The sequence below is a fragment of the Dermochelys coriacea genome, chromosome 2, assembly GCF_009764565.3.
Source record: "Dermochelys coriacea isolate rDerCor1 chromosome 2, rDerCor1.pri.v4, whole genome shotgun sequence".
Classification (NCBI taxonomy): domain Eukaryota; kingdom Metazoa; phylum Chordata; order Testudines; family Dermochelyidae; genus Dermochelys; species Dermochelys coriacea.
Window position 1 is genome coordinate 192,712,106 of NC_050069.1, and position 25,725 is coordinate 192,737,830.

Below are 25,725 nucleotides of genomic sequence, written 5' to 3' on the forward strand. Positions count from 1 at the left end.
ACTGTGTAGGAGGGTCCACCTTAAGGGCCCCAAGTTCACCTACCCTTCTGGCCAACAACTACAGAGACTGACTGCTTCTGTGCAAAGGAGAGTGGACCTCCCTTTTCCTGTTTTTTGATATAGCGTACTGTAGTCATGTTAGATGTGACTTGACAATGTAGGGTATGGATGAGTGGCAAGAATCTTTTTCAGGCTTCATGCACTGCCCACTGTATCAGGAAGTTGATGTTTAGCTTGGATTCTTCCTGAGTACAAGAGCCGGGAGCCACATGTTTATCCAAGTGAGCTCCCTAACCCCATTCAGAGGCATCTGTAATTATCTTCTTGGATGGTGAGGGGACGGAGGGAACCCCCCCCCCCCCCCCCGCCTGGCACACAGCCTCTATTTTTCAATCAGTGTGATGACAAAACTCTGTGGGGTTGGAGCTGTAAAAACTTTCTTGTCCAGGTTGTGTTTGCTTGGACTATAAAAAACTGTCCACAACCATGCCAGCAGACACCAGAAATGCAACCTGAACATTTATGCACATTAATGATGCTGTATTTACTTAAAAAAAACCCACCACCCACAGCCTGCCTTGCTAACTCAAAGAAAATAAAATAATTTAGGCACCAATCCCATACTGGGCTCTGTTATTATGGACCCTCCTTTACACCTATGCAGAGACCCACTGACACCAAGAGGACTCCATAAAAGACATAAATTGCTCCACTAGGAGACTGTGATGCAGAATCTTTGCATGAATTCAATAAAATAACATGAACCAGTCAATATGTTAAAAAGATGGGTCCGAGCTACAGTTTGGATCCAGCTTCAGCTACAGAACTGCACTTCCTCAAAGGCTAAAGTTTGGAACTAGATCAAAAGTTCAGGGGGTTTGGGATCCAGGTTTTGGTTCAGGACCGTCTCTACTTAAAAATCTTCCACCTAGAGAAAAGATAGAAATACAATTACTGGGAAAGGTTTACCTGTTTTAAGTAGTTCTCTTTTTTCAGACTGGACATACAGTTTGTCCTGAATTTGATTCAAGAGTTTCTTTTGTAAAGTTCTGGCTTGTTTTGGCGGGTCAGAAAATGCCGTCAGCTTAGTAACATACTGCTGTTGAGGATATGATGCTATCTGGGTTAGCTGGGTGTCGTCAGCATTTTCAATGCCTATGGTGAATACAGTCACACCAGCTCTCCGAAGATCACGAGCTGCCTCACTTACGTTGTCTTCAGAGCGTCTGTGAGTAATCAGAATGGCTATTTGCTCTACTCCTTGGGCCTTTCTGCTTCCAAATTTTACACTGAAGATATTTTTCCTTGTAGCATTAATGGCAGCACCGGTGTTGGCCTTCCCTTCCCTTGGAGAAAAGCTCGTTATTTTCTGCAGAATAGCACTTTTGTTTGTTTCTTCGCTCAATAAAGATAACACGTGTGGCTCACTGCTATATGTCACTAGGCCAATCTTTGTACAGTTCTTCTTCACATCAAGAATGGAGACTGTATGTTGCAGGAATTTTTTAATATCTTCAGATTTTGGTTTTGAAACACCCTTATCTACTATGAACACAACATCAGCAACAGAATTACAAACTGCAGTGGAAAGAGAAGGGGAAAATAACACAATATTAAATTGTCTACTTCTTGGCCAATCCATGGAACAGTCTTCTAAAATAGTTTCCCTCATCCAGATTTATCTAGAAACACAGGAATTGCCATACTGAATCAAATTAGCAGTACACCTAACTCCAGCATCCTGTCTCCAGCAGTGGTCAATACCAGCCACGTCAGAGGAAGCCCAAAGGAAAATGCCCATTAATTAGTTGTTTCAGGGCATAAACCAACAACAAGAGCTATTTTCTCTTGAAAATTACCAATCTGCAAGAATAGTTACAGCTTCACTCCACCCACTCTCCATTCACTTTTGTGGAGTCCGGAGTTAGTCATGCAAAAAGTTATGAACAGATAGGCACTGGTTTTCAAAATATCAGTGTTACATGTTTCTCTGTATACACAGGTACCTGGTCATGTACATGTCTGTTCTCTTCCTTATTTTAAAATATGCATGTCATTTAATATTTTGAAAATTTAGCCCAAAATGTTCAAAGTGTTTTTCTTTCTAACACTGAATTACTTCTTCCAACCAATATGATCACAATTTTTTCATAGCCTTGCATTCCTTACCTTCTCTCTCAGGAACACTGTCAATTATATCTGTTGATATTATGCCATTAATATCTGTTTGAATAACATCCTCAATGATCTTGGTCATGTTTTGAGAAGACATACTGAGATCCCTCACTGTTCGAAATTTATAAGAAAATTGAGGTGTAGCCATTGACTGCAGTTCTTGAGGAGAAACATTCTGAATCCCCATGGCTATGATTTTTACCCCATCACTTTTCAAGATCTTGGCAGGCTCTACTACAGCATCCTCTGATGCCCCTGAAGTCAAGACTACCAAAATTTGTTTTTTGTCTCTTCCGCTAGCTGGTCCTTTGAAATAGGTTCTGTGAACTTTTCGAAGGGCATTGCCAGTTTTTACTGAACCACCCTTGAATACAACATTCTTTTTGACATGGTTCAGCATTGGGTTCTTTGCTTTATAGGTGTCCAACAGAAATTCAATGTGCAAATCATCACTGTACTGGGCAAGTGCAATACGGTATTGGTTAGGAGTCGCTGTTAGATGACTGATCATTTTGCTAATAAAAGCCTTCATAGAGGGGAATGCCTTTTTTCCCAGGCTATTAGAGCTGTCAACCAAAAGGACAATATCTGCAGACAATGTAGGGGCTGCAAAAAAATCCAGAAAATGAAATATTATTACATACTTCTTACCCTTTATCTCTACAATACTCAGATGATAAAAGCAATGCTTCACAGAAGAATTTATACAGAGATATCCAGAAACAATGTCCAAAAGCTAAAAAAATCCTTCTAAGCCCAAGAATTCTCTCTCTCTCTCATATTTTAAGCTTATTTTAATATCATGAAAGATTACAAAGATAGGAATTTACCATCTGTTTGGTACCTAGGACTTCCCAGGAGATGTAGCTATTCAGCAATTCTGCTTCCTTTTTGAGGTTTAAATTTTTTTTTTTTAATTTTTTTTTGGTATTTCTACTGAATGGGATCCGATGAAGTAGGTATTCACCCACGAAAGCTTATGCTCCAATATGTCTGTTAGTCTATAACGTGCCAGAGGATTTTTTTGCCGCTTTTACATTATCTAGTGTTTCCAGTTAGAGAAATATCTCTAAGCGCTAACTGCTTTCACATCTGCCTGTAGTCACCACCCCATAGTCACAAACAATGCACTCTGGTTTATTTTTGCTAACATTCAGTTCAGCACATGGCACAGTGTAGTTCACCCTTAGTGTGGAGGACCCATGTAAAGTCCCCTGAACCACTTAGGCTCAGGAATTGCAAGGAATTGTGCATTGCAAAAAGAATCTCCATACCAACTCTACTGCAAAGGGCTGGGATGGAGGTGGCACCCAAAATCCACATTTAGGCAGATCCTTATCCTTTGGCCCCAATTCCCAGTGCTAGTAGCTAAGAAGGGCTGAGACAGCTACTCCACCTCTTATGGAGGAGTCAAGGTATTGGGGTGAGAGAAGAGGAGCTGCAGTTTTACATGGTCACACCAGTTTGGATGGGGAAAATTTCACCTCTTCCTGTCATCCCTGTACTCTTCACTGGCACGGTCATAGTTTACCTTAACACAGTAGATTTCAAGGGTATGTCAGTAATCCAGACAGCCTTAAGTGACTAACAGAAGGGTTAAAATAAAGCACCCTTCCTCCTACTTTAACTTACACTTACACCATAGTAGATGACATCTGTCACATTCCTGAGAACGTATATTCTCTCCCATATGGAATCCTACGGCAACTGTGGACTAAGTGTGCAACCCTCTTCAGAATCTCATTGTGTTGTATGTCACAAAGTGGCAAAAGTTACTTTTTCTTTTGGCCTTGATTCCTCTGTGCTTAGTTACGTGCCTGTCAAAAGTGCTGATTGCCTTCAGCAAGTTGCTAATCAACCTTAGCCTCCACTGAAGTCAATAGGAGTTGAAAGCCCTCAGTTTTCTCAGAAGATCACCTTGCAGCATTGGGCCTCACTTTTCTCCTGAGCAACTTTTCTATTGACAACTTTCCTAAATTGTGCAACATGCCTACCCTATCAATCACATTGATCTGGCCCCCTTCACAGCCAAATTCTGCCCTAACTTACACTACATGCAATGCCACAATTTAGGTCTCGCTGTGCTGCGATTTACACTAAGGACCCAATTCTGAAGAACGTTACATGTAGAATCCTAGTGACCCCAACAGACTCCATGTGAGTAGGGTGCAGGACTGGATCCTCCTTTTGCACATGCTGAGTAATTAAATCCCAGGTACCCCCTTGAAAATAACTTAATTACATGTGTGGGCTTCATTTATATACTATCTGCATTTTCACCTCTGAATTTGGCCCTAATCTATACAAGTCTGTCAAAGTTTATGATAAAACTGATCAACCTAATATGTAAATCTAATGTCCATCTCCACTATTCAAACACAGTTTCAGTCTATTATACAAAGTCTCATAAGGTATAGAGATCCTGACACAAGAGTCTCAGGCTTCACAATTGGGAAAATTGGAGACTAAATATTGTATTAAAAAAAAAATCACATAATACAACAGAATACAAAGGATACTGAAATACCAGGTGTCTGAGTTACTGAAGTTTGACTCCCAATAAGGAAGAGGAACAAAGTCAGCAACATCTTCATATTATGAATGAACGTTCCAAGCTTTAATTCTGGAAAAAATAAAATAAAAATCCCATATATCAAATATCTCAAGAACCCTGGAACATAACTGCATAATGCACTAGTATAAGGAAACTTATAGGGTTGGGAAAGATGTAGTCCAATCCCAATATGCTTTTATAAGAACCGAAAGCAATATAGATAAAGAAACAGGAAAATGGTAAAGGATACACTGTCTTCTTTATCCATGTGTAACACGGCGTGCACTCACCGCTGCGGCACCTCCTGCTGGTTACCTCAGGAATTAGCTCATCTCAGCATTGGCGCACCTCCTGCTGTCGCTTTTTGTCTTATCATTATCAATTTCCACCACTGTAATTTAGGCACTGTGTCCCTTTCCTGTCCCTTCTCCTGGGTACTTTCCCTCAGCAGTGCCCACACATGTGGGGTCTTCCCCTCCCCAGGGAACCCCAATCCCCTCAGCCCACCTCACCTCAATGACCCACTGCCAGTCTTCATCTAGCCCCTTCCCTCAGGGGCAAACTGCAGTCTGAAGTGGCCACTCATCATCAGCCAGGGGTTTGGACCTGCTGCCTCTTCCTTCCCTGGCTGCCTCCCCACACCCCTAATACCTCCTCTGGGCCTGACAGCAAGGCCTCTGCCTGGGGGTTTGCCAGACTGGAGCTCCTCCAGCTCTTCCTCTTGCCCTTCCCCAGCACTGCACTGTCCAAAGTACCTTTTTCTCTATCCAGGTCCATCTCTTTCCAAGGCTGCAGCCCTTTTATAGGGCCCAGGCTGGCCCTGATTGGCTGCCTCCCAGCCTTTTCCTGTTTGGCTCCCAGACCCAGCCCTCTCCAAGGGCTGGCTTTTAACCCTTTCTGAACCAGAGCGGGGTGACTGCCCTGCTATACCATAAAATCAGACATTAATTATTGTAATCTCACCTGTGTGGCACTGATGCCTCCAAACTTCCCGCTTCATAGCTATTTAAAAAGTTTCCAAAGTGATTTTAATGACATTATTTCCCCTTTGTACCTCTCCACTGGCTTCCCCTTCTCCACTGAAGCAGCGGCACTTTACCTTTCAAATCTAGTTTCTTATTATGGCCCTGACCCTCACCTTCGCTTTGCCAGTGACACCCTTGATCATCCATTTATCTGCTTGTCACAGAAGCACCTTCCTGCTTTTTCCCATGCCACCCCACATGCTGGGGAAGAACCTTCTGACAATATTCACAAGCCATCACCTTATTCTCACTGAGATTCCTCCTTGAAACCTAATTTTAAAAGATACAAGCCTACAAACCATTGCCACCTGGGACTGATTAGGCTGGCAGCCAGCTGTTACTGAGACCACGCTGAGTTATGCAAATGTGCCTGGGTTAGGGTTGCCAGGCATCTGGTTTTCGACTAGAACACCCAGTCAAAAGGGGACCCTGGCATCTCTGGTTGGCGTAATAGTCTGGTCGGTGGCGCTGCAGGACTAAGGCAGGCTCCTTGCCTGCCCTGCTCCACGCAGCTTGTGGAAGTGGCCAGCATGTCCCCGTGGCCGCTCTGCTTAGGGGCAATATGGGAAGCTCCACTCGCTGCCTCTGCCTCGAGCGTCAACTCCACAGCTCCTATTGGCCCTGGCTCTACTGTTAGTTTTTCCTTCTCTCACTGCCCCTCCCATTTGTCAGTTTATTCTCCTGTCCCGTACTTTCTAACTGCTAGATTGCAACCTGTCTGGGGAAGGGACAGTGCACAGTACAATGGGGCCCTAATCCTTGATGAGGGTCATTAGGAAATAATGCAGTGTTCTTCAAATCGATGGCCTGCCTGGGGCCCAGGTCTGGCCCATGAGGGCCTTCCATCTGGCCCACTGGGCTTCAGCTGTTCCATCCTGCTCCCTTCTGGGAGCTCTACTGAAAGGATGCCCTGACTACCTGGCTCCAGCTTTGCCCTGGACAGCGGGCTCCCAGCAGCTCCAGCTGCTGCCCAGTCCAGCTGCAGCATCCCCATGCTGACCTGCCCCCAAATGCCCTGCCCAGGCCCAGCACCTGCTGGTTTGGAGGACACTCTGCAGCCTGGGAGGGAAAGGGGCCACCTGGCAGGGGAATGCAAGGGCCAGAGCTGCTGGAAGCCCAGGGCATGCTTGAGCCAGGTCATGGAGCTGCCCTTAGAGCAGAGCCATCAGTAAGGAGCAGGAAGGAACAGCTGGTGCCTGGTGGGCCAAACAGAAGTCCCTCATTCATGGGTCTGGCCCCTTTCCCTTCCCAGCTCCAGAGCATCCTCTGAGCCGGCAAGTGCCAGACCCTAGCATGGCAGACTGGGGCACTCAGAGATGGCTCAGCACAGGCATACTGAAGCCAGGGCTGAGCAGGGAATCACAGGATTTGGAGCACCCAGGAGCACGGGGTAGACCCAGAGTCAGAGTCAGCGATGAGTCACGGGGCCAACCTTACAGAGGCCCCCAGCTGGGAGCAGGAGCTGGGCACAGGCAAGAGGAGGCAGGGACAAGACAGGCTCTGGGGGGGGGGGGGCTTCCCTGGGCCTCTACTGCCCCCATCTTCCTCCCAGCTCCCCACACTCAAGGAGTATTAAGTAGGCTCCTGTCTCCTGCAACTACTCCCCGTCTCTCTCCCCCACACCCTCGGGAACTGAAAATCCTAATTACCCCAGTGAGCATGGAGGAACACACCGCTGATTCAGATCATCAGGATTTTTAGTTATTTGGGTGAGTTAAAAACATTCCCACTTCTGCTGTGTACAGAACTTTGACTCCCAATGCAGTCTGTCATCATGGTCAGTGACTGCATAAAATTTCATTGTGAAACTACAGCTAAAAATATCATTTCCCTTAATCTCAATGCCCAAAGGTATCAGACATCCCCCCAAGTCATTTGGATAAACGGACTTCACATGTATTTCATTTAGAATCTTTTTCATTTACATTTAAACACACTGGAGCTAGGCTGTGTTGATACATTTCAATTTAAAGGGGTATACTTTCGATCAGGCGCTTAATCAGGTGCCTATGCAACATAAAACATAAGAACGGCCCTACTGGGTCAGACCAAAAGTCCATCCTGCCCAGCACCCTGTCTTCTGACAGTGGCCAGTGCCAGGTGCCCAGAGGGAATGAACAGAACAGGTAATCATCAAGTGATCCATCCCCTGTCGCTCATTCCCAGTTTCTGGCAAACAAAGGCTAGGGACACCATTCCTGCCCATCCTGGCTAATAGCCATTGATGGACCTATCCTCCATGAATTTATCTAGTTCTTTTTTGAACCCTGTTATGGTCTTGGCCTTCACAACATCCTCTGGCAAGGAGTTCCACAGGTTGACTTTGTGTGAATTGTGTGAAGAAATACTTCCTTTTATTTGTTTTAAACCTGCTGCCTATTAATTTTATTTGGTGACCCCTAGTTCTTGTGTTATGAGAAGTAGTAAACAACACTTCCTTATCTACTTTCTCTACACCAGTCATGGTTTTATGGACCTCAGTCATATCTCCCCTTAGCTGTCTCTTTTCAACGCTGAAAAGTCCCAGTCTTATTAATCTCTCCTCATACGGAATCAGTAATTGCTGTGCTTTTACTAGAGAGCAAACCCCGAAGAGCCCTTTGGCCCTAGAGAGAACCTGTTGGCTTGCCAAGATTTAGATATTGCCTTATAATGTAATTGAAGATCACTACAAATAATAATGACTATTATTGCACATAAGGCTCTCTGCAATGATGAAAGGTAGCTTAAAATGCTAGCACTGTCCCTTCCAACTACGTATTTATCTGCATTTCAGGTTTAATATAAAGAAACTCCTCAGAGTTCATGTTTTATGGGTGTTTTTATGTGTCCCTTCTGTATAGCTATTAAAACATAATATTTAAACAAACAAAAAACAGCTAAACGAGAATAGGTATTTATAGTGATAGCTGTACAATGAAATGGCTCTCTGCATTCCATTGTGACACAAGACCTAGATGTACTTTGCTGAGAAACGTTAGGCCCAAGAGCCCTAAGAGCCTCTCATGCTTTTTACAGATGCTCAATAAACCCTTCTGTTTTACACTGGCTGAGTCACTGCAGTCTAGAGATCAGGGTTCCATTATTCCCTCTGGATGTGGAGGCCCCGGGCTGATCGCTCAGAGAGGTGCGGTTCCAGGAGGCGGTGGAGCCCACAGCTTAACCCCCAAGAGAGAGTGGACTCCTGAGAAGGACTGTCACACTGAAGGGGGTTCCTCCCAGGGACCGTTCAGAGAAGAGAGAGAGCATGAGTCCTGTGAGTCTGTAACAATTTGTTGCTAAGTTACTTGTCTATGGAAGTACTAACTTCTGTGTCATGATATTTACTTGTAGGTTATGTGATAGACCCAGGCCAGTTGGGTACAGCAGAGTAGCCTTATTGGGATCCAGGAAGAGGGCGGGCTTTGCCCGCCCACTGCTAAAGGATCCCCCCCCAAGCCTAAGAGGGGGTCCACAGGGTCTGGAAACCAAATAATTACAGGGGACAACTAAAGAAATACCAGGTACAGGAGTGCGGTTAAAGGGTCAAACGAAGGGAACCAGATGGGACACCGGGCGGAGAACCCCGGATAGCACCCATTGCTCCTCAAATGCGTCAAGGGAGTCAGTGGATACTGCCCAGAGGAACTCTGCCCGGAGACATGAACGGAGGAGGATCGGAAATAGGCCTCACAGTCACAGGAGACTCCATCGGCCAACCTCCTCACCCTGGTTTTATAGATGGCCACTTTAGCCAGGGCCAGGAGGAGGTTGACCAGGAGGTCCTGTGACTTAGTGGGGCCACAGATAGAGAGTGCATAGATAAGGAGGTGAGGGGAAAAGTGCAACCAAAATAACTTAACAAAAATATTTGTGAGGAACCGGAATAGGGGCTGCAGCCTGGCGCACTCCAGGTATATGTGCGCCTGGGTTTCCCTCATGCCACAAAAGGGGCAGGTGTCTGGGATGGGGTGAGCCACATCAAGTACACACCCATGCTCATGGCCCCGTGAAGGAGCCACCAACTGATATCCCCGGCGGGCCTCGGGACCAGGGTGGAATATAGGCTGGCCCAACGGGGCTCCTTACCCTCTAGAGGTGGCAGGAGGTCCCGCCACTTTGTGTCGGGGTGGGACACGAGGGTGAGGACGTGAAGGGTGTGGAGTATGAGTGTATATAGATGTTTTCTTGGCGCGGTCTGGAAATGGACCGGCTGCAAATTGTGCAGCCAGCTCACGGTTAAGGGACGGGGTGGGGAAGAGAGGGTCGGTTGGGTCCACGGGGCAGGGGCCCGATGAAAAGGTCCGGAGGGCCTGGGATGGGGGGGGGGAGGGTGTGCCCTCTCTTAGGTAAATGCGAGCAGCAGGCGGCAAAGTGGCCCTCACCTCCTGAAGTATGCACTGGGGACTACGAGGTCTGGAGAGCCCCATGCGCTGAGCGAGCGTCAGAGGATCCATCCAGTCTCCCCGGTCATAGTCCAGGAGGTCTCCGACTCTGGTGACTTCTGCCAGGACCAACCTCTGGCACACTGAGGGGGCTCCACCACCTGCACACAGAGCTGGAGGTTGTGTAGCAGGGGCTCCGCGAGGAGATCTTCCCTCATGGAGGCTGCCACAGACCAGGTCGCTGTGAACAGTTTCCAGGTCCAGAGGAGGTCCTGCTCGAAGACCGGCAGCCCAGAGAGGTCTCACGGAAGACCTCTTGGATCGAGATAAAGGAGCTGCCGGTCATATTGGAGCCCTCGGAAGCGGCGCAGGAAGGTGTGCGCCAGTACGCTCCACGCCGGACTACCTGCACCATAAAGGAGCCTCTGCAGGGCCTGGAAGACATGGACCTGAGCATAGAGACACTTCAGGCCCTGCCCTCCCTCCTCCAGGGGTAGATGGAGAATCCCTGCAGAGACCCAGTGCAGTCCTGACCAGAAAAACTCCAGAATCGATGTCCGGAGGTTGGCCAGGAAACCCGGGGCTGGGATCAGGGTGTTGAGCCGGTACCAGAGCATGGACTGGACTAGTTGATTAAGCACCAGTGCTCTCCCCCGAAGGGAGAGACACTGGAGTAGTCCTGTCCATCTCCGGAGCCGCTCTCTCACCCTGTCCTCTAAACCGTGCCAGTTCTCCGGCGGAGATGGATGCGTGGCAGAAAGGTAAACGCCGAGATAGAGCAGTGGACCCATGCTCCACCGGATGGCCTGAAGCGTGGGTGGGAGGGAGCTCGCCTGCCACCAGTTCCCTATCACCAAGCCAGAGTTCTTGACCCAGTTGACCTGGGCAGAGGAGGCTGCTGAGTAGATGGCCTGGCAAGCCTCCACCCATGGCAAGTCCCTGGGTCCTGGACCATGAGGAGCACATCATCGGCGTACACCAACAGGACCAGCCACAGCTCCGGCTCCCGCAGCACCAACCCTGTCAACCTCCTTCGGAGGAGACAGAGGAAGGGCTCAATCGCCAGAGCGTACAGCTGGCCCGAGAGGGGGCACCCCTGCTGTACTCCTTGCCTGAAGCTGACCGGTTGTGTCCGACCAGACACTCTGAGGAGGCGTACAGCACCCAGAGAAAACCCACAAACTGGGGTCCGAAGCCAAACGCTCACAGAGTGCTCAGGAGATATCCGTGATCCACCCTGTTGAACACCTTCTCCTCATCCAGGGACAGGAAGGCAAACAACAGACCGTCCCTACACCCAAGTTCCAAGAGGTCCCAGACCAGATACAGGTTGTCGAAGATGGTGCGGCCCGGGACGGTGTAGGTCTGGTCTAGGTGGATCACATCCGCCAGCACGGACCCTAGCTGCAGCAAGATGGCTTTCGCTATGACCTTGAAGTCCATGCTGAGGAATGAGACAGGACGCCAGTTTCATAAATCGTGGAGGTCCCCCTTCTTCGGCAATAAGGCGAGCATGGCTCGCCTGCACGAAAGAGGGAGGACCCCGCTCTGCAAAGACTCGGTCCCGATGGTGACTAGGTCTGGGCCGAGGACGTCCCAGAACACGTGGTAGAACTCCACGGTCAGCCCATCCATGCCCAGAGATTTATTGGTTGGCATGCGACAGAGGGCTTCCAAGAACTCGTCCAGAGTGAGAGGCAGCTCTAGCCAGTCTCGGTCGCCCGCGCTGACCGTTGGGAGTTCGTCCCAGAGCACTCTGTGAGCATTAGGATTGGTCAGATCTGGGGAGAAAAGGCCTGCGTAGAAGGCCCTGACCCTCCCGCACATCACCACCGGATCCGGAGGGGGGTGCCGTCCTGTGCTAGGAGGCAGATGACGTGCTTCTTGGCCTCCCTCTTTTTCTCCAGGACATAGAAGTAGCGGGAGCCACGATCCATCTCCCGAACGAGACGGATGCGGGATCGAACAAAGGCACCCCGGGCCCGATGGTCCTCGAGGGCCCGGAGCTTCTCTCGCTTCTCCTGCCATGCCCCGCAGAGGGATGGATCCTCGGGGCTGGCAGCTAGACGCCTCTCCAGCTCTAAGACCTCCCATTCCAACTGCTCTATCGCCGCATCCCTCCATTGGCTGATGCCTTGGGTGTAGTCACAGCAGAAGAGCCAGGTGCGCACCTGCCCCAGGTCCCACCACCGCCGCACCGAGGGAAAGGCATGCTGCTGTCCTCGCCAGGCCGGCCAGAACTCCTGGAAGGACGCCACAAAGCCCACATCCTCCAACAAGCTGTTGTTAAAATGCCAATAGGCCGGCCCCGGCCTCTCCGCGCAGAGAGAGGCTGACACAGTGGTTAAATGATGATCGGAGAACGGGGCCGGCCAGATGCTGGAGTAATGGGCCCGCAAAAGGTGGAAACGCGATAAGTAGATTCGGTCCAACTGGGAATGGCACGACCGATGGGCCTCCACCCGAACAAAGGTGAACGTCGAAACTTCATCCAGGTGGTGGTCGCGCCAGACGTCCACCAAAAAGTGATGTTCGACTATCTCCTGGCGGATGTCCACGGCAGCTGGGCACTGCTCAGTCCCCGAGCGGTCCCGCTTCTCGAGGGTGGTATTAAAGTCCCCGCCCAGGACCAGGCACTCACGAGGATCCAAGATGCCGAGGAAGGCGGACGCCTGCTGAAAGAAACGCAATCGCTCCAGGCCCGATGTCGGGGCCTAGACATTAACAAGGTTGACCACGAGACCCTCCATACAGACCCGGAGGTGCAGCAGGCGGCCCGGCACAGCCTCGGCAACCCTCAGAATCTCGGGCCGTAGGTTGAGGGAGAACAGGGTCGCCACTCCAGGCTATCCTGTGGGAGTGAGGAGATGACGGCCCCAGGGGCGGCAATGGTATCACGGGAGGTGGAGGGGACAGGGACGGGGTTGGCATCAGTGGCAGGGCAGGGATCCAGAGTAGGAGCAGGGCAGGGGTCGGGAACAGAGTCAGGGAGAGGGGCAAAGGCAGGATCCTGGGCCCCGGTAGCCAGGCTGCTGGAAAATGGCCCCTCTCGGTCAAGCTCAGGAATCTGGGGGGTGGGAAGGGGGCCCTCTGTGATGCTGGCCTCTGGCTCCATGGCCGGCATAGTAGCCATGGCATCGTCAGTGGGGTCCCCGCCCGGGAAGGAGGTTGGTTGTCCCATGCCCACAAGGTACATCCTATGGGGCTCGGGTCCCAGTCGCATGGCACTGGCCGTCACCTCAGTAGGTTTGGTGGCCATCAGCAGGGTGCCACCCGCAGCCGGGCAGATGGAGGAGCCCAGGGAACCCTCGGAGGCGGGAGCAGAAGCAGCGGTTAGGGGAAAGGAACATGGAGAAAGGGGAGCCGGGGTGAGGTCGCTCAGATCGAGGCCCGCTGGCAGAGGGTCGTCCTCCCTCTGGGTGACCGGGGTCAGACCCAGGGCCTTAATCTCCCCATAGATAGAAGGGAGCTCTCCTTCCACCACCCCGGAGTTCTCCCCACCAGTGTCCGAAGCGACGCTTGCGTCGGGGCTCATAAGGGCTCCAGATGGTAATGGGGCAGGAGGGGCTTCATCGGGGGCCTTGGAAGGAAGGGACTCCAATGGAGGGGTGGCACTGCCCTCCTGTGCTGCCACAGCTTCCCCAGCTGGTACCGGTGGATGGAATGCACGCGCGGGCAAGGCAGAAGGCTTGGCATCGGTGTCCCCCTTTCTGGTCTTCCGGGGGGCTTCTGCATCAGCGGAAAGAAGCAGAGCTCGAGCCTTCCGCTTGCCCCGCTTCCCCGGACTAGGGCCCAGTCTTCCATGGCATCATCCGGGGGCCGGCTAACAGGGGTTGGGTCAGGGGGCAGGGGTGATGGCTCAGAGACTGTGGGAGGCAGTGGTGGGGTGGCATGAGGGAGGGAAGATTCCCTCTCCCATGCTTGACGGTATCCCTGCTGCACCCTCCTCTAGGGGCCCCACTGGATTGCAGGCAGCAAGGGCGGGGCTCTACCGCTCGTCTGGGCACGCTGGTGGAAACACCCCTTGGGCCTGAGTGGGAGCACTGGTGGACTGAGTAGGAGGAGGGGTGGCTCCGGGCAGCCGGGGCGCCGGCGATGACGGGGCCAGTGCCCTGCTAGGGCTTGGGGGTTCCGGATGCCCCCCCTTGCTGGGCCGGGGGCAGTTCCTCCGGACATGCCCCATCACCCAGCAGAGGTAGCACCGGGCCTCCCCTGTGGAATAATGCACCCGGTAACGGGCCCCCTGGTAGGGGATCAAAAATGATCCCGCAAGCACCTCTCCATCACGCGCCGCCGACAGCAGTTGAAGCTGCAATTGCCAGCGGAACGAGAGGACATGATGGAGGGCGGGTTCTTTACAGCCCAGTGAGAGAGGGCTCACGACAGAAATGGGCTTCCCCAGGGTCAAAAAGGCGGGTAACAGGGCAGCATTGGGAAGGAAGGGAGGGATGGAGGTCAGGGCCAGGTGGATGCCCAGTTCCTCTAGCGGCTCCAGGGAGTCAAACACCCCACCCACGGCCAGGCCCTTCTTCACCGCCTCCTGGGCGGCGGCCTCCGATGCTAAGAAGAAGACAACCTTTCTGTACAGTTTGGAGGCCGGCACAATGGCCCCACCACCCTCGTCAATGCCCGCACATAGGTCTCCACATGGGGCAAGGCGGGCACCAGGAGGCAACGGACACCGTGCTTCCTGGTCATGGTGGGAAAGGGGCCCCGGCTGTTATAGATGGTAGCGGAGGCGGTGGGCGGGAGAGACAATGTAGTGGCAGGCGGGGGGGCTGCCGCCACCTGGGCATACTCCCTGGGGGCCGGGGAGGGACACCCGCAGAGCTGGTAGAGGGAGCAGCGGATAAGGACGCCGTGGCTGGTGGCGGGGCCCTGGCAGTGGGGACAGTTCCTGCCATGGAGGGCCTGGTCTTTTTAGTGTGGCCCTTGCCCTTCTTCTTACTCTGACCCTTCCCGCCGGTTGGGGGGGCTCCCCCAGAAGCTGAGGGGGGTAAGGGACGTGGCAGCAGTGGAGGTCACCCTGGTGCCTGCCAGTGCTGGTGCCCCAGGGGGGGCAGTGGCAGGTGGTTTGGCAGCTATGGTTGAGGTAGAGGCTTTGGGGGGGTGATGGAAGGGCAGGCAGGGGAAGGGCATCTGGGGCTGCTGGAGGGGCCTCACCCGCCATATCCCCTATCATAATGAGCAGGGAGGGAGGGGAAAACACCAGAGAGAGGAGGGGAAAGGGGAGGCAGGTCAACCACTCCTCCCCACTAGGCTGCAGGCAGGGGAGGAGGGCGCCAAAAGGGGTGGGCTGGACAGGGTGGCTATCAAGGTCTTGTGGGGGGACAGTCACTGACTCAGAATGGGAATTCTGCTCCTCTAGCTGCACTAAGGGAGGGGGGGTCACAACGTTAGGGGGGTGCAGTGAGATGGGGCAAACTCAAACAGGGCACAAGCACATGGGAGGGGGCATGGGTTCACTGAGTAAGGGGCCAATCAGGGCAGGGGTACCATGTGGGGAGGGGGGAGAACCAGGCTGGAGATAGGACAGGGAACCAAGGAGCTAGCTTCAGAGGGTGGGGCGGGGCAATAAAATAAAATAAAAGCTGCAGAGGGAAAAGGGCGGGGCAGGCAAATAAACTGAAGCTAGCGAGGTGCTGGGGTAAAGGGGAGGGCAAAAAGGCTGCAAGGGGCAAGTGGGGCAGGTAGCAAGGGACAAAGCTGGGGGCTTGCTGAAGGGGGCCACTCGGGGGGGGGGGGACGTGGGCCCACGTGCATTTGCAAAGCATCAGTGTGGGCTGGCTGCTGCTTCAGGCCCAAAAGATGGTGAAAGGGTATGGCAGGCCAAACAAGCGGCGGAGTCCCAGAGGCAGGAGCTCGAGGGAGATGGTTAGTGTCCACTTGGGGTGGTGGAGGGGGCAGCAACGATGGTGGTGGGGGTTAGGGGGACACACAGATGGACTGGGGGGGCAGGCTCCATGCCACACCTCCTGTGTCCCCACAAACACAGTCAAAACCCCCACCACAAGAGCACAGTTCAAAAGTTACTCAGTCTGAAGGCCCCCTCCACAGTGGTCTGCAGAGTCCCTGAGCACTCCCCCAGCAGGAGATGGTCCCTCTTCTTCTCCACCCCGAGGCTCCAGCAGTTCCAGGTGGCAGTCCAGTGGCCAGGCAGGCGGAAAGGACCCCTCACAGGTGGTGGTGGTGGTGTCCACAGCAGTAACGGCCAGGGCTGGGGTCCCTCACGCCCCCCTCTGGGGAGTGAGCCAGCAGCCCCCCCCCACCCAAGGGGTGGTAGTTGGAGCAGTAGCAGCACCCAAGGGTGTGTGGGGGGGAGGTCCAGCAGTTAGCCAGCAACCAGGTAGCAGAGAAGGGGGGTGGATGGTGTCTGGCACAGCCAGGGGAGCAGCAGTAAGAGCCTAAGGCCGAGCAGCAGCAGTCTCTCTCCTCCCTCCAGGCCAGTTGGGTTCAGCAGAGGAACCAAAGGCGGGTCTACTAGCCACTAGATGAACAGGTTTCTGTTCCCTGACTGACCAAAGCAAGGGCTGCTCCAGACTAATGAGTACACCTGACTCTAATTAACCTGCAAAGGGTCAGGTGAGGCCATTAAGCTAATGTGACCACCTGACACTAATTAAGGCCCCTCTGATACTATAAAAGGGCTCACTCCAGTCTGGCAGAGGAGAGCTAGGGGAGAGCAAGTGTGGCTGAAGGGCTGGTTAATGAAGATGCCCTCAAGTCAATGGTAAGGGAGAAGCAGGAGAGCTGTGGGGAAGTGGCCCAGGGAAATGTAGCAACTCTAGCAGTGAAAGATTGGCTGCTAACAGCTACTACCATTAGGGTCCCTGGGCTAGAACCCAGAGTAGAGGGCAGGCCTGGGTTTCTCCTCACCTACCACTACATAAACACCTCCTGGGAGGGGAAAACAGGCCCCTATCAGGACAGGAGGCTAAACTGTTTTGGTAAAAAGCTGTAGGAGCAAGAGAGATTGTGGGAATTCTCTCACCAACCTCCTTTCTGGCTTATGATGTAAAGGGCTCAGTAGACTGTATCCCTAGCCCTAGAGAGACAAGGGCTATGTGGAGGGTTGTAGTGAGCCTCTGAAGCTAGCATAAACTGCCTGGAAGTACGGGACTCACGGGGACAAGGTTGGAGCTCTGCCACAGTATGTTATTTGGCCACTAGATGTCTCTGTGTTATACTAGAAGTCCCAGCAAGGGTGCAGTCTCTGGTTCCACAACAGATGGAAGCCAACTTGTTTTGTTTGTAGCTTATTCCTTTATTAATAAATGTCTGCTTTGAAAGGGCTGTCACTACACTTACTATGACAATCTGCACATAAGTCCAAATCCTGGACCCCCTGCACAGTTAGGAGTAAATGGACTACCCTCTAGAGGAAGCAGATGGGAGAATGGTTATGAACCACTTTGCAGCAACTACCGCAAACTAAAAGCTACATCACCTGTACACCAGTTGCAGCCACTCTCATAGGGAATATTACCCAGTGAATCTGCTTTATTTTGGTACCACCATCCCTAGCAAAGATGCTCTCTGCCTTGTGATGCAGGGAGCTCCTGGGGTGCTGGGGCGTGCAGTTGGTGCAGATTCCTTGCATGGACTATCTTCATCCCCCACCTCCTTTCCACAAACACTGGACTCGAACGTCAGTCTGCACCCTGCAAGGTCCTCCACTCCAGTGGAGGATAGTGGAGGGAGCAGGACGAGCTGTATAATGCTGACCCTACTGTCAGTGATGTGTGACCTTGCATTTTTAAAATCAGAACTGAGTCCATATAATAAACTGATCTGTAAAGGGAAATTGCATTATGGGTGTATGCACACTCAAAAAACTCCACTCTGATCTATACCTGCAACTGCCACACACTTAACAGCCCTAATACAAATCCTCATCCTTCCCGCCCAGTGGAGAATGGGACCCAGCAGGCAGCCTCAAGATGGGGAGCAGGGCAGTACAAGCAGAAGGAGCCCTGCCAAATGGCCAACAGGCTGAGGCAATTACAGAATGAACAGTTGCTCCTGTGGCCACACCTCTAAGCAAAACATCTGTAACGACCATTAAAGAATATCCTGTTGTGACGGAGCAAGGTCAGATGGCTATGGAAGAGTAGTGGGAGATAGATATATTAGCTCCAGGCTAAACAAATACCTGGTACCAGGATAAGTGAAATGGCAGCTGCTCCAGGTCAATTAAGACACCTGGGGCCAATTAAGAACTTTCCAGAAAGTAGGGAGAAGGCTAGGTTGATTGGGACACCTGAAGCCAATCAGGGGCTGGCTGAAACTAGTTAAAAGCCTCCCAGTTAGTCAGGTGGGAGTGCATGTCAGGAGCTGTGGGAGGAAGTTGCGCTGTTGGAGAGGCTGAGTAGTACACACCATATCAGGTACAAGGAAGGAGGCCCTGAGGTAAGGGTGAAGTGGAGCTTGAGGAAGTGAGGGCTGCTGTGGGGGAAGTAGCCCAGGGAATTGTACATGTCATGTTTCTAAAAGGTCAGCTACCATAGCTGATACTATTAGGGCCCTGGGCTGGAGCCTAGAGTAGAGAGTGGGCCTGGGCTCCGCCCCCCTCCACACCTTTGCCCCCTGTTAATCACTGAGACTGGGAGACAACAGAGACTGCAAGGAAGGATAACTTCTCCTCACCTCCCTTGCTGGCTTATGATGAAAATGGCTCAGTAGACTGTGACCCTTGTCTCTAGAGAGAGAAGGGTTACGTGGAGGGTCACAGTGAGCCTCTGAGGCTAGTGAAATCTGCCAGGAAACACGGGACCCATGGAGGCAAGGACAGAGCTTTGTCGCAATGTGTTCAAGGAGCCTCTCTGCCAGTCCTAGAGTTGGTTCGGCAAGCTCTGCATGCCCCCATCCCTGTTATGTAAGTTCCCCAGCATAGGGAGTGTACCAGGGCATTTTGGGGGTGGGTGGAGGTGTGGTAGAGGCAGTCTTATTGACAGCTATTTCCTAGCTGCCAGAAGACCCATACGGACCATGGTCAGCTGGGTTCAAGTTAAGCCAATGCTAAGGGCTTCCCTAAACTGTATTGGGGGACTAACCCACTCTTTGAAGCCCCAGGGAAGAGGAATCGCATTGCCTCCCTTCTTAGTCCCATTGCAGTGCTCTGCATCAATATAGCAGAGATGAATTCAGGCTTGGAATCTTTGGAATCTGTGTGACAAAGCCAATTTCTATGAAGGTCAATCAAAATTACACTATCCAGCATAGTTTAGGTTCCATGCTTTGTTCTCTGATGTTATCTTTCTTTAATCAGAACAGTGGCAAGTAACACCTGAAAAAAATGTAGGCCAATTACATACTGTTAGTGGCTTGAAAACTATGTTTGGCTGTAAAAAAATTTAGCAAATGAATACTAATCTTTTGGAAAGCAGACAGAATCTATTGCTTGACAGGCAATATCAGCTTTAACAGCACATGTAAATACTGTCCAATTGCATTTATAAGAAGAAAAGGTTTTAGGATAGGAGGCAAGCTAGATATAACTTTTTTCAATCTTGCAATTTGTGAGACATTTTACAAATTCAGGGTCAGTTTCATTCTATTAAATGTAGGGCTGTCGATTAATCACAGTTAACTCACGCAATTAACTCAAAAAAATTAATTGTGATTAAAAAGATTAATCACAGTTTTAATCACACTGTTAAGCAATAGAATACCAATTGAAATGTATTAAATATTTTGGATGTTTTTCTACATTTTCATATATATTGTATTCTGTGTTGTAATTGAAATCAAAATGTATATTACTTTTTATTATAAATATTTGCACTGTAAAAATGATAAATATTATTTTTCAATTCACCTCATACAAACTGTAGTGCAATCTCTTTGTCATGAAAGTATAACTTACAAATGTAGGGGTTTTTTGGTAACATAACTGCACTCAAAAACAAAACAATGTAAAACTTCACTCAGTCCTACTTCTTGTTCAGCCAATCGCTCAGACAAACAAGTTTGTTTACATTTACAGGAGATAATGCTGCCCTCTTCTTATTTACAGTGTCACCAGAAAGTCAGAACAGGCATTTGCATGGCACTTTTGTAGCCAGCACTGCAAGGAGTTTATGTGCCAGAGAGGCCAAACATACATATGCTCCTTCATGCTTTGGCCACCATTCCAGAGGACATGCTTCCATGCTGATGACGCTCATTTAAAAAACAATGTGTTAATTAAAATTTGTGATTGAACTCCTTGGAGGAGAATTGTACGTCCCCTGCTTTTTTTTGCCTCCATTCTGCCATATACTTCATGTTATAGCAGTCGCAGATGATGACACAGTACATGTTGTTCATTTTAAGAACATTTTCGCTGCAGGTTTGACAAAACACAAAGAAAGTACCAATGTGAGATTTCTAAAGACAGCTACAGCACTCGACCCAAGGTTTAAGAATCTGAAGTACCTTCCAAAATCTGAGAGGAACAAGGTATGGAGCATGCTTTCAGAAATCTTAAAAGAGCAACACTCTGATGCAGAAACTACAGAACCCGAACCAGCAAAAAAGAAAATCAACCTTCTGCTGGTGGCATCTGACTCAGACAAGGAAAATGAACATGCATCGGCCCACACTGCTTTAGATCATTATAGAGCAGAACCCATCATCCGCATGGATGCACATCCCCTGGAATGATGGTTGAAACATGAAGGGACATATGAATCTTTAACGCATCTGGCACGTAAATATCTTGCGATGCCAGCTATAACAATACCAATGAGAAAAGGAGTACTTGTGGCACCTTAGAGACTAACAAATTTATTAGATCATAAGCTTTTGTGAGCTACAGCTCACTTCATCGGAAAGCTTATGCTCAAATAAATTTGTTAATCTCTAAGGTGCCACAAGTACTCCTTTTCTTTTTGCGAATACAGACTAACACGGCTGCTACTCTGAAACAATACCAATGAGAACACCTGTTCGAAATTTCAGGTGACATTGTAAACAAGAATCAGGGAGCATTATCTCCTGCAAATGTAAACAAACTTGTTTGTCTAAGCGATTGGCTGAACAAGAAGTAGTACTGAGTAGATTGTTTTATTTTTGCATGCAGGGTTTTTTACATAAGTCAACGTTTGTAAGTTCAACTTTCATGATAAACAGATTGCACTACAGTACTTGTATTAGGTGAATTGAAAAGTACTATTTTTTGGGGAGAGGTTACAGTACAAATACTTGTAATAAAAAATATAAAGTGAGCACTGTACACTTTGTATTGTGTTGTAATTGAAATCAATATATTTGAAAATGTAGAAAACATCCAAGAATATTTAAATAAATGGTATTCTATTATTGTTTAACAGTATGATAAATTGCATGATTTATCACAATACATTTTTTTAATCGCTTGACAGCCCTAATTACATTCTATTTACCTGAACTTGCTGCTGACTATGATTAAAAAAATTAATCGTGATTAATCATGCAATTAATCATACTGTTAAACAATAATAGAATACTAAGAATAGAATTTATTTAAATATTTTGATCAATTTACTCTACAGCAAGATGTTATGCATAGTTTCAAAATGTGGGGAAAAGAGGTCCATGATCCAGATATTTTTTATTTTATTTATATATATAAAATAAATCTGGATCATGGATCTGTTGTTCCCATATTTTGAAACTATGAGTATCATCAGTACTATGAGTACTGATGAGTAACCATCAGTAAACTGATCATGAATTTCAAAGTGTGATGCTATGACAGATGTGAAGGCTTGTTTCATTAAAATTTTGTTGCCAAACATTACTCAGATTTCCTTCAAAATAGAAGTGACTAGCCAAAGCCTGTTTCACATTTTTTACAGGAAAACTCCAAGAAAAACAATCTATGAAATGTTTCCCCCAAGTTCTTGCGCTGTTAAACATTATTTTTATTTATATATATATATATATATATATATATATATATATATAGTACCGAATTCAGAAATATAGTATCATTGGTGGATACATTCCCATCACTTCTGCTTTGTGGTTCTGGAACAGTTATAATTTAACATTGTTGCAGTATAAAAATAGTACTGCAGAGGCTTCATAAAACAGTTAATGGAGCTCCTAAAAAAAAGTGTGTGACCTGCTTAAGAAGGGCACATTCCACATGGCACAAATATGGATTCTGCTGTTGAAAATATTTTAATCTAAGGTCACCTCAGGCAAAAGAGATATTCTACCCCATAACGGGAGTAGCCAATGTGCTGTAGCCATCTCAGTTAGAGAGTCCTAAGCTCTGCTCCCCACAACATAACTCTGCTGGTTGTTGATGGTTTCCACAAGGAGAAGCAGGAGAAATTAAGCAAAATTCACAAGTAAAAGGGAGAGTCAACCGACAGAATGATAATGCCGTAAGGACAAGGGCTGTACTTGTATCTGTGTCATAAATATAAAGGGAAGGGTAACCACCTTTCTGTACAGAGTGCTATAAAATCCCTCCTGGCAAGAGGCAAAATCCTTTCACCTGGAAAGGGTTAAGAAGCTAAGGTAACCTCACTGGCACCTGACCCAAAATGACCAATGAAGGGACAAGATATTTTCAAATATGGAGTGGGGTGGGGGAAGGTTTTTCTGTCTGTCTGTGTGATACCTTTGCTGGGAACAGATCAAGGATGCAAGCCCTTCAACTCCTGTAAAGTTAGTAAGTAATCTAGCTAGAAAATGCATTAGGTTTTCTTTGTTTTGGCTTGTAAATTTGCTGTGCTGGAGGAAATGTGTATTCCTGTTTTTTGTGTCTTTTTGTAACTTAAGGTTTTGCCTAGAGGGATTCTCTATGTTTTTAATGACTGCCTGTAAGATTATCTTCCATTCTGATCTTACAGAGTTGTTCTCTTATTTTTTTTTTTTTGTTCTTCTAATAAAGTTCTGATTTTTAAGAATCTGATTGGGTTTTTTGGGTCTTAAAAATCCAAGGGGTTTGTGCTCATCTTGTTTGTTCTCAATCCTCCCCAGGAAAGGGGATATAAGGGCTTGGGAGGATATTTTGGGGAAATAGGAACTCCAAGTGGTCCTTTCTGTTTTGTCTAAATCACTTGGTGGTGGCAGCATTTTCCTAATCCAAGGGCAAAGACTTTTTGCCTTGGGGAAGTTTTAACCTAAACTGGTAGAAATAAGCTTAGGGGGTCTTTCATGTGAGTCCCCACATCTGTAATCTAGAGTTCAGAGTGGGGAAGGAACCTTGACAATCTGTCACATCAGAAAATCTATACTCAAAAAGCTGAAGTGTACACTTCCCAGAAATGCTCATGTGACAGGAGAGAGGGGGGCCAATAAATTTTAACTCAGGGGATTACCTTTGAATTGTCCCCTCACTTGGAGGGATCGGTAGAGCCATCAAGAAGGGAAGGGTGCTGCCTTTCAGCCCCATAGAGTTTCCTGAACTACAGGGGAGAGTAAGCTTCCCATCCCACAAAGGGGTGGCTTCTTGGTGCTGCTTCTCTGGCAGCCCTCTACCCCGTGGCAACGTTCCTTCTGCAGGAACCAGGCTGCCATTGGCCAGGCATGCCCATCTCTATAAGAAAGAAAACAAACATGCCAACTAACCCACAAACCCTTCACCACAGGGGTTGAAGCAGGAAGTGGAAGTAAATGCTGTTTCAAGCAACTGTTACTATAATCATAGATACCTACTGGGAAGGCAGTTGCACAGGAGGAGAGCAGAACTGCAAACAATGCAGTCTCACATAGTACACCTTGCCTGGAGCCTGCCTTTGGTGACCTAGGTTTTGGGGGCAGATCTAATGACAGGCTTTTTCAACAGGAAGACAATGGAAGGGCAGGGTTAGAAAAAGTTTCCAGGAAGGGGAGTTGGAGCAGTAAAAGCCTCTGGATGGAGGAGACAAGGAAGGTGATGGAAGGAAATTGGCCTTCTGGGAAACTCTTGCATTATCTTTAAAAGTATGAAACACCTCCACTAATATGGGCCCCTCCTTCTTCTGAATGGGACCTCCCTCTCCGTGAATCCCTGCAGAGCCTATTCTTTGCAATACACCCAAGGAGGAGCTTCTGGCAGGTAGTGGGAAGGGGGGGATAATGCAGTGGAGGAAAGGGGGCTGATCATTAATTTCTAATATTACTTTTTATACTAAACTGATGGCAATGTAATGTTATAGCAAACATTCAGTACTATTTCAAAATGCTTGAACAATAGTATTGAGGATTCTGCTTTTTACTACTCTGCTACAATCACCGGTAAATTATACTCCTGGCCTGGCATACCAACATGCCTGTTTTTCTTTCTGCTCTCTGCACACATCTTACTCTGGCAGAACAATCCAGGCACATTATCACTTTCCCCTTCCATGTCCAGATCCAGACAGAGGCATAAGGGAGATCATGTTCTCCTGAGTGGTTATGCACTGGACAAAGTCTAGCTCTTTGTAAACACGGCAATTTTGGGATCACCAAACACAGTGGTTATCAACCCCTGGGGGTACACAGAGGTCTTCCAGGAGGTACATCAACTCATCTAGATATTTGCCTAGTTTTACAACAGGTTACGTAAACACTAGCAAAGTCAATACAAACTAAAATTTCAGTAATAGTGTGCTGAGGCACCTTTTTATTTTTATGTCCGATTTTGTAAGCAAGTAGTTTTAAAGTGAGGTGAAATGTGGAGTACGCAAAACAAATCAGACTCCTGAAAGGGGTACGGTAGTCTGGAAAGTGAAACACACTTGTCACTTTTTAGTATCAAGTCTTATTGCAGTTTTGAGGAATCTAGTAATCCCTGCCTTTAAAGTCATCAGGGTAAAATATCCATTTACTAGATGAGGTTAAAAAAACCTTCCTTTAGATACATCTATTTCTAGTGCAGTGGTGGGCAACCTGCAGCCCGCATATGGCCCCTCAGGGTAATCTGCTGGTGGGCCACGAGACAATCTGTTTACATCGACCATCCGCAGGCATGGCTGCCCGCAGTTCCCATTGTCCTGTGGACGGTCAATGTAAACAAACTGTCTTGTGGCCCGCCAGCGGATTACCCTAATGGGCTGCGTGAGGGCTGCAGGATGCCCACCACAGTTCTAGTGGAATAATTTCTCAAATATAAATTACTACCATTCCTCAATATCTTCAAGAGAGAGCATAAATATGAAAAAAAATTATAAATAAGACAAACTGAGGGAATTCTTCATAATCTGTATGTTAAATTGATTTGTAAAAGTAAAATATTAAAAAAATAAATGCTGGAGTTTTGTGTAATATCCAGGACAGAATAAGAATGAAATTATCTTGGGGATATTAGATTTTCAAAGGATGTAACACCTTCATTTGCAAACCAGCATCTTTAATATACAAAAAGTACTGTGTGTATATGTATAGATTTATATACAATACATTAACACAAGCAGAAACTTTCTTCATAGTTAAGATTGCAACAGGACATGTCATACTCACCCAAAATTTTTAAAACGTTGAAATAAGATATGAAGGGAAAAGTCTCTGGCATTCATTGCCACTTTCTCATGCTCTTCAACATCATCAATAATTTTTTCACTTCCATCTCTAGCAGATACTGAAAAGCCATATGTACCCCAATTTTAGAAAACTTGTGCTCTGCCACAAAAATCTTAGTTTCAACCTCATACACTTTTGTATCAAG

General features: G+C 48.4%; 1 protein-coding gene across 2 annotated transcripts in view; it reads right to left on the reverse strand.

Annotated features, from left to right (window-relative positions):
* The window catches only part of COL6A6 (collagen type VI alpha 6 chain), a 110,443-nt gene that overhangs the window by 82,962 nt on the left and 1,756 nt on the right, over positions 1 to 25,725 (reverse strand). For both annotated transcript variants that reach the window (XM_038389605.2, XM_038389604.2), the window contains exons 2-4: positions 4,703 to 4,798; positions 2,170 to 2,781; positions 970 to 1,578 (exon numbers count right to left, since the gene is read on the reverse strand). In XM_038389605.2, the coding sequence (XP_038245533.1) occupies positions 970 to 1,578; positions 2,170 to 2,781; positions 4,703 to 4,769 (1,288 nt within the window). In that variant the 5' untranslated portion in view covers positions 4,770 to 4,798. The remainder of the gene's footprint in view (positions 1 to 969; positions 1,579 to 2,169; positions 2,782 to 4,702; positions 4,799 to 25,725) is intronic.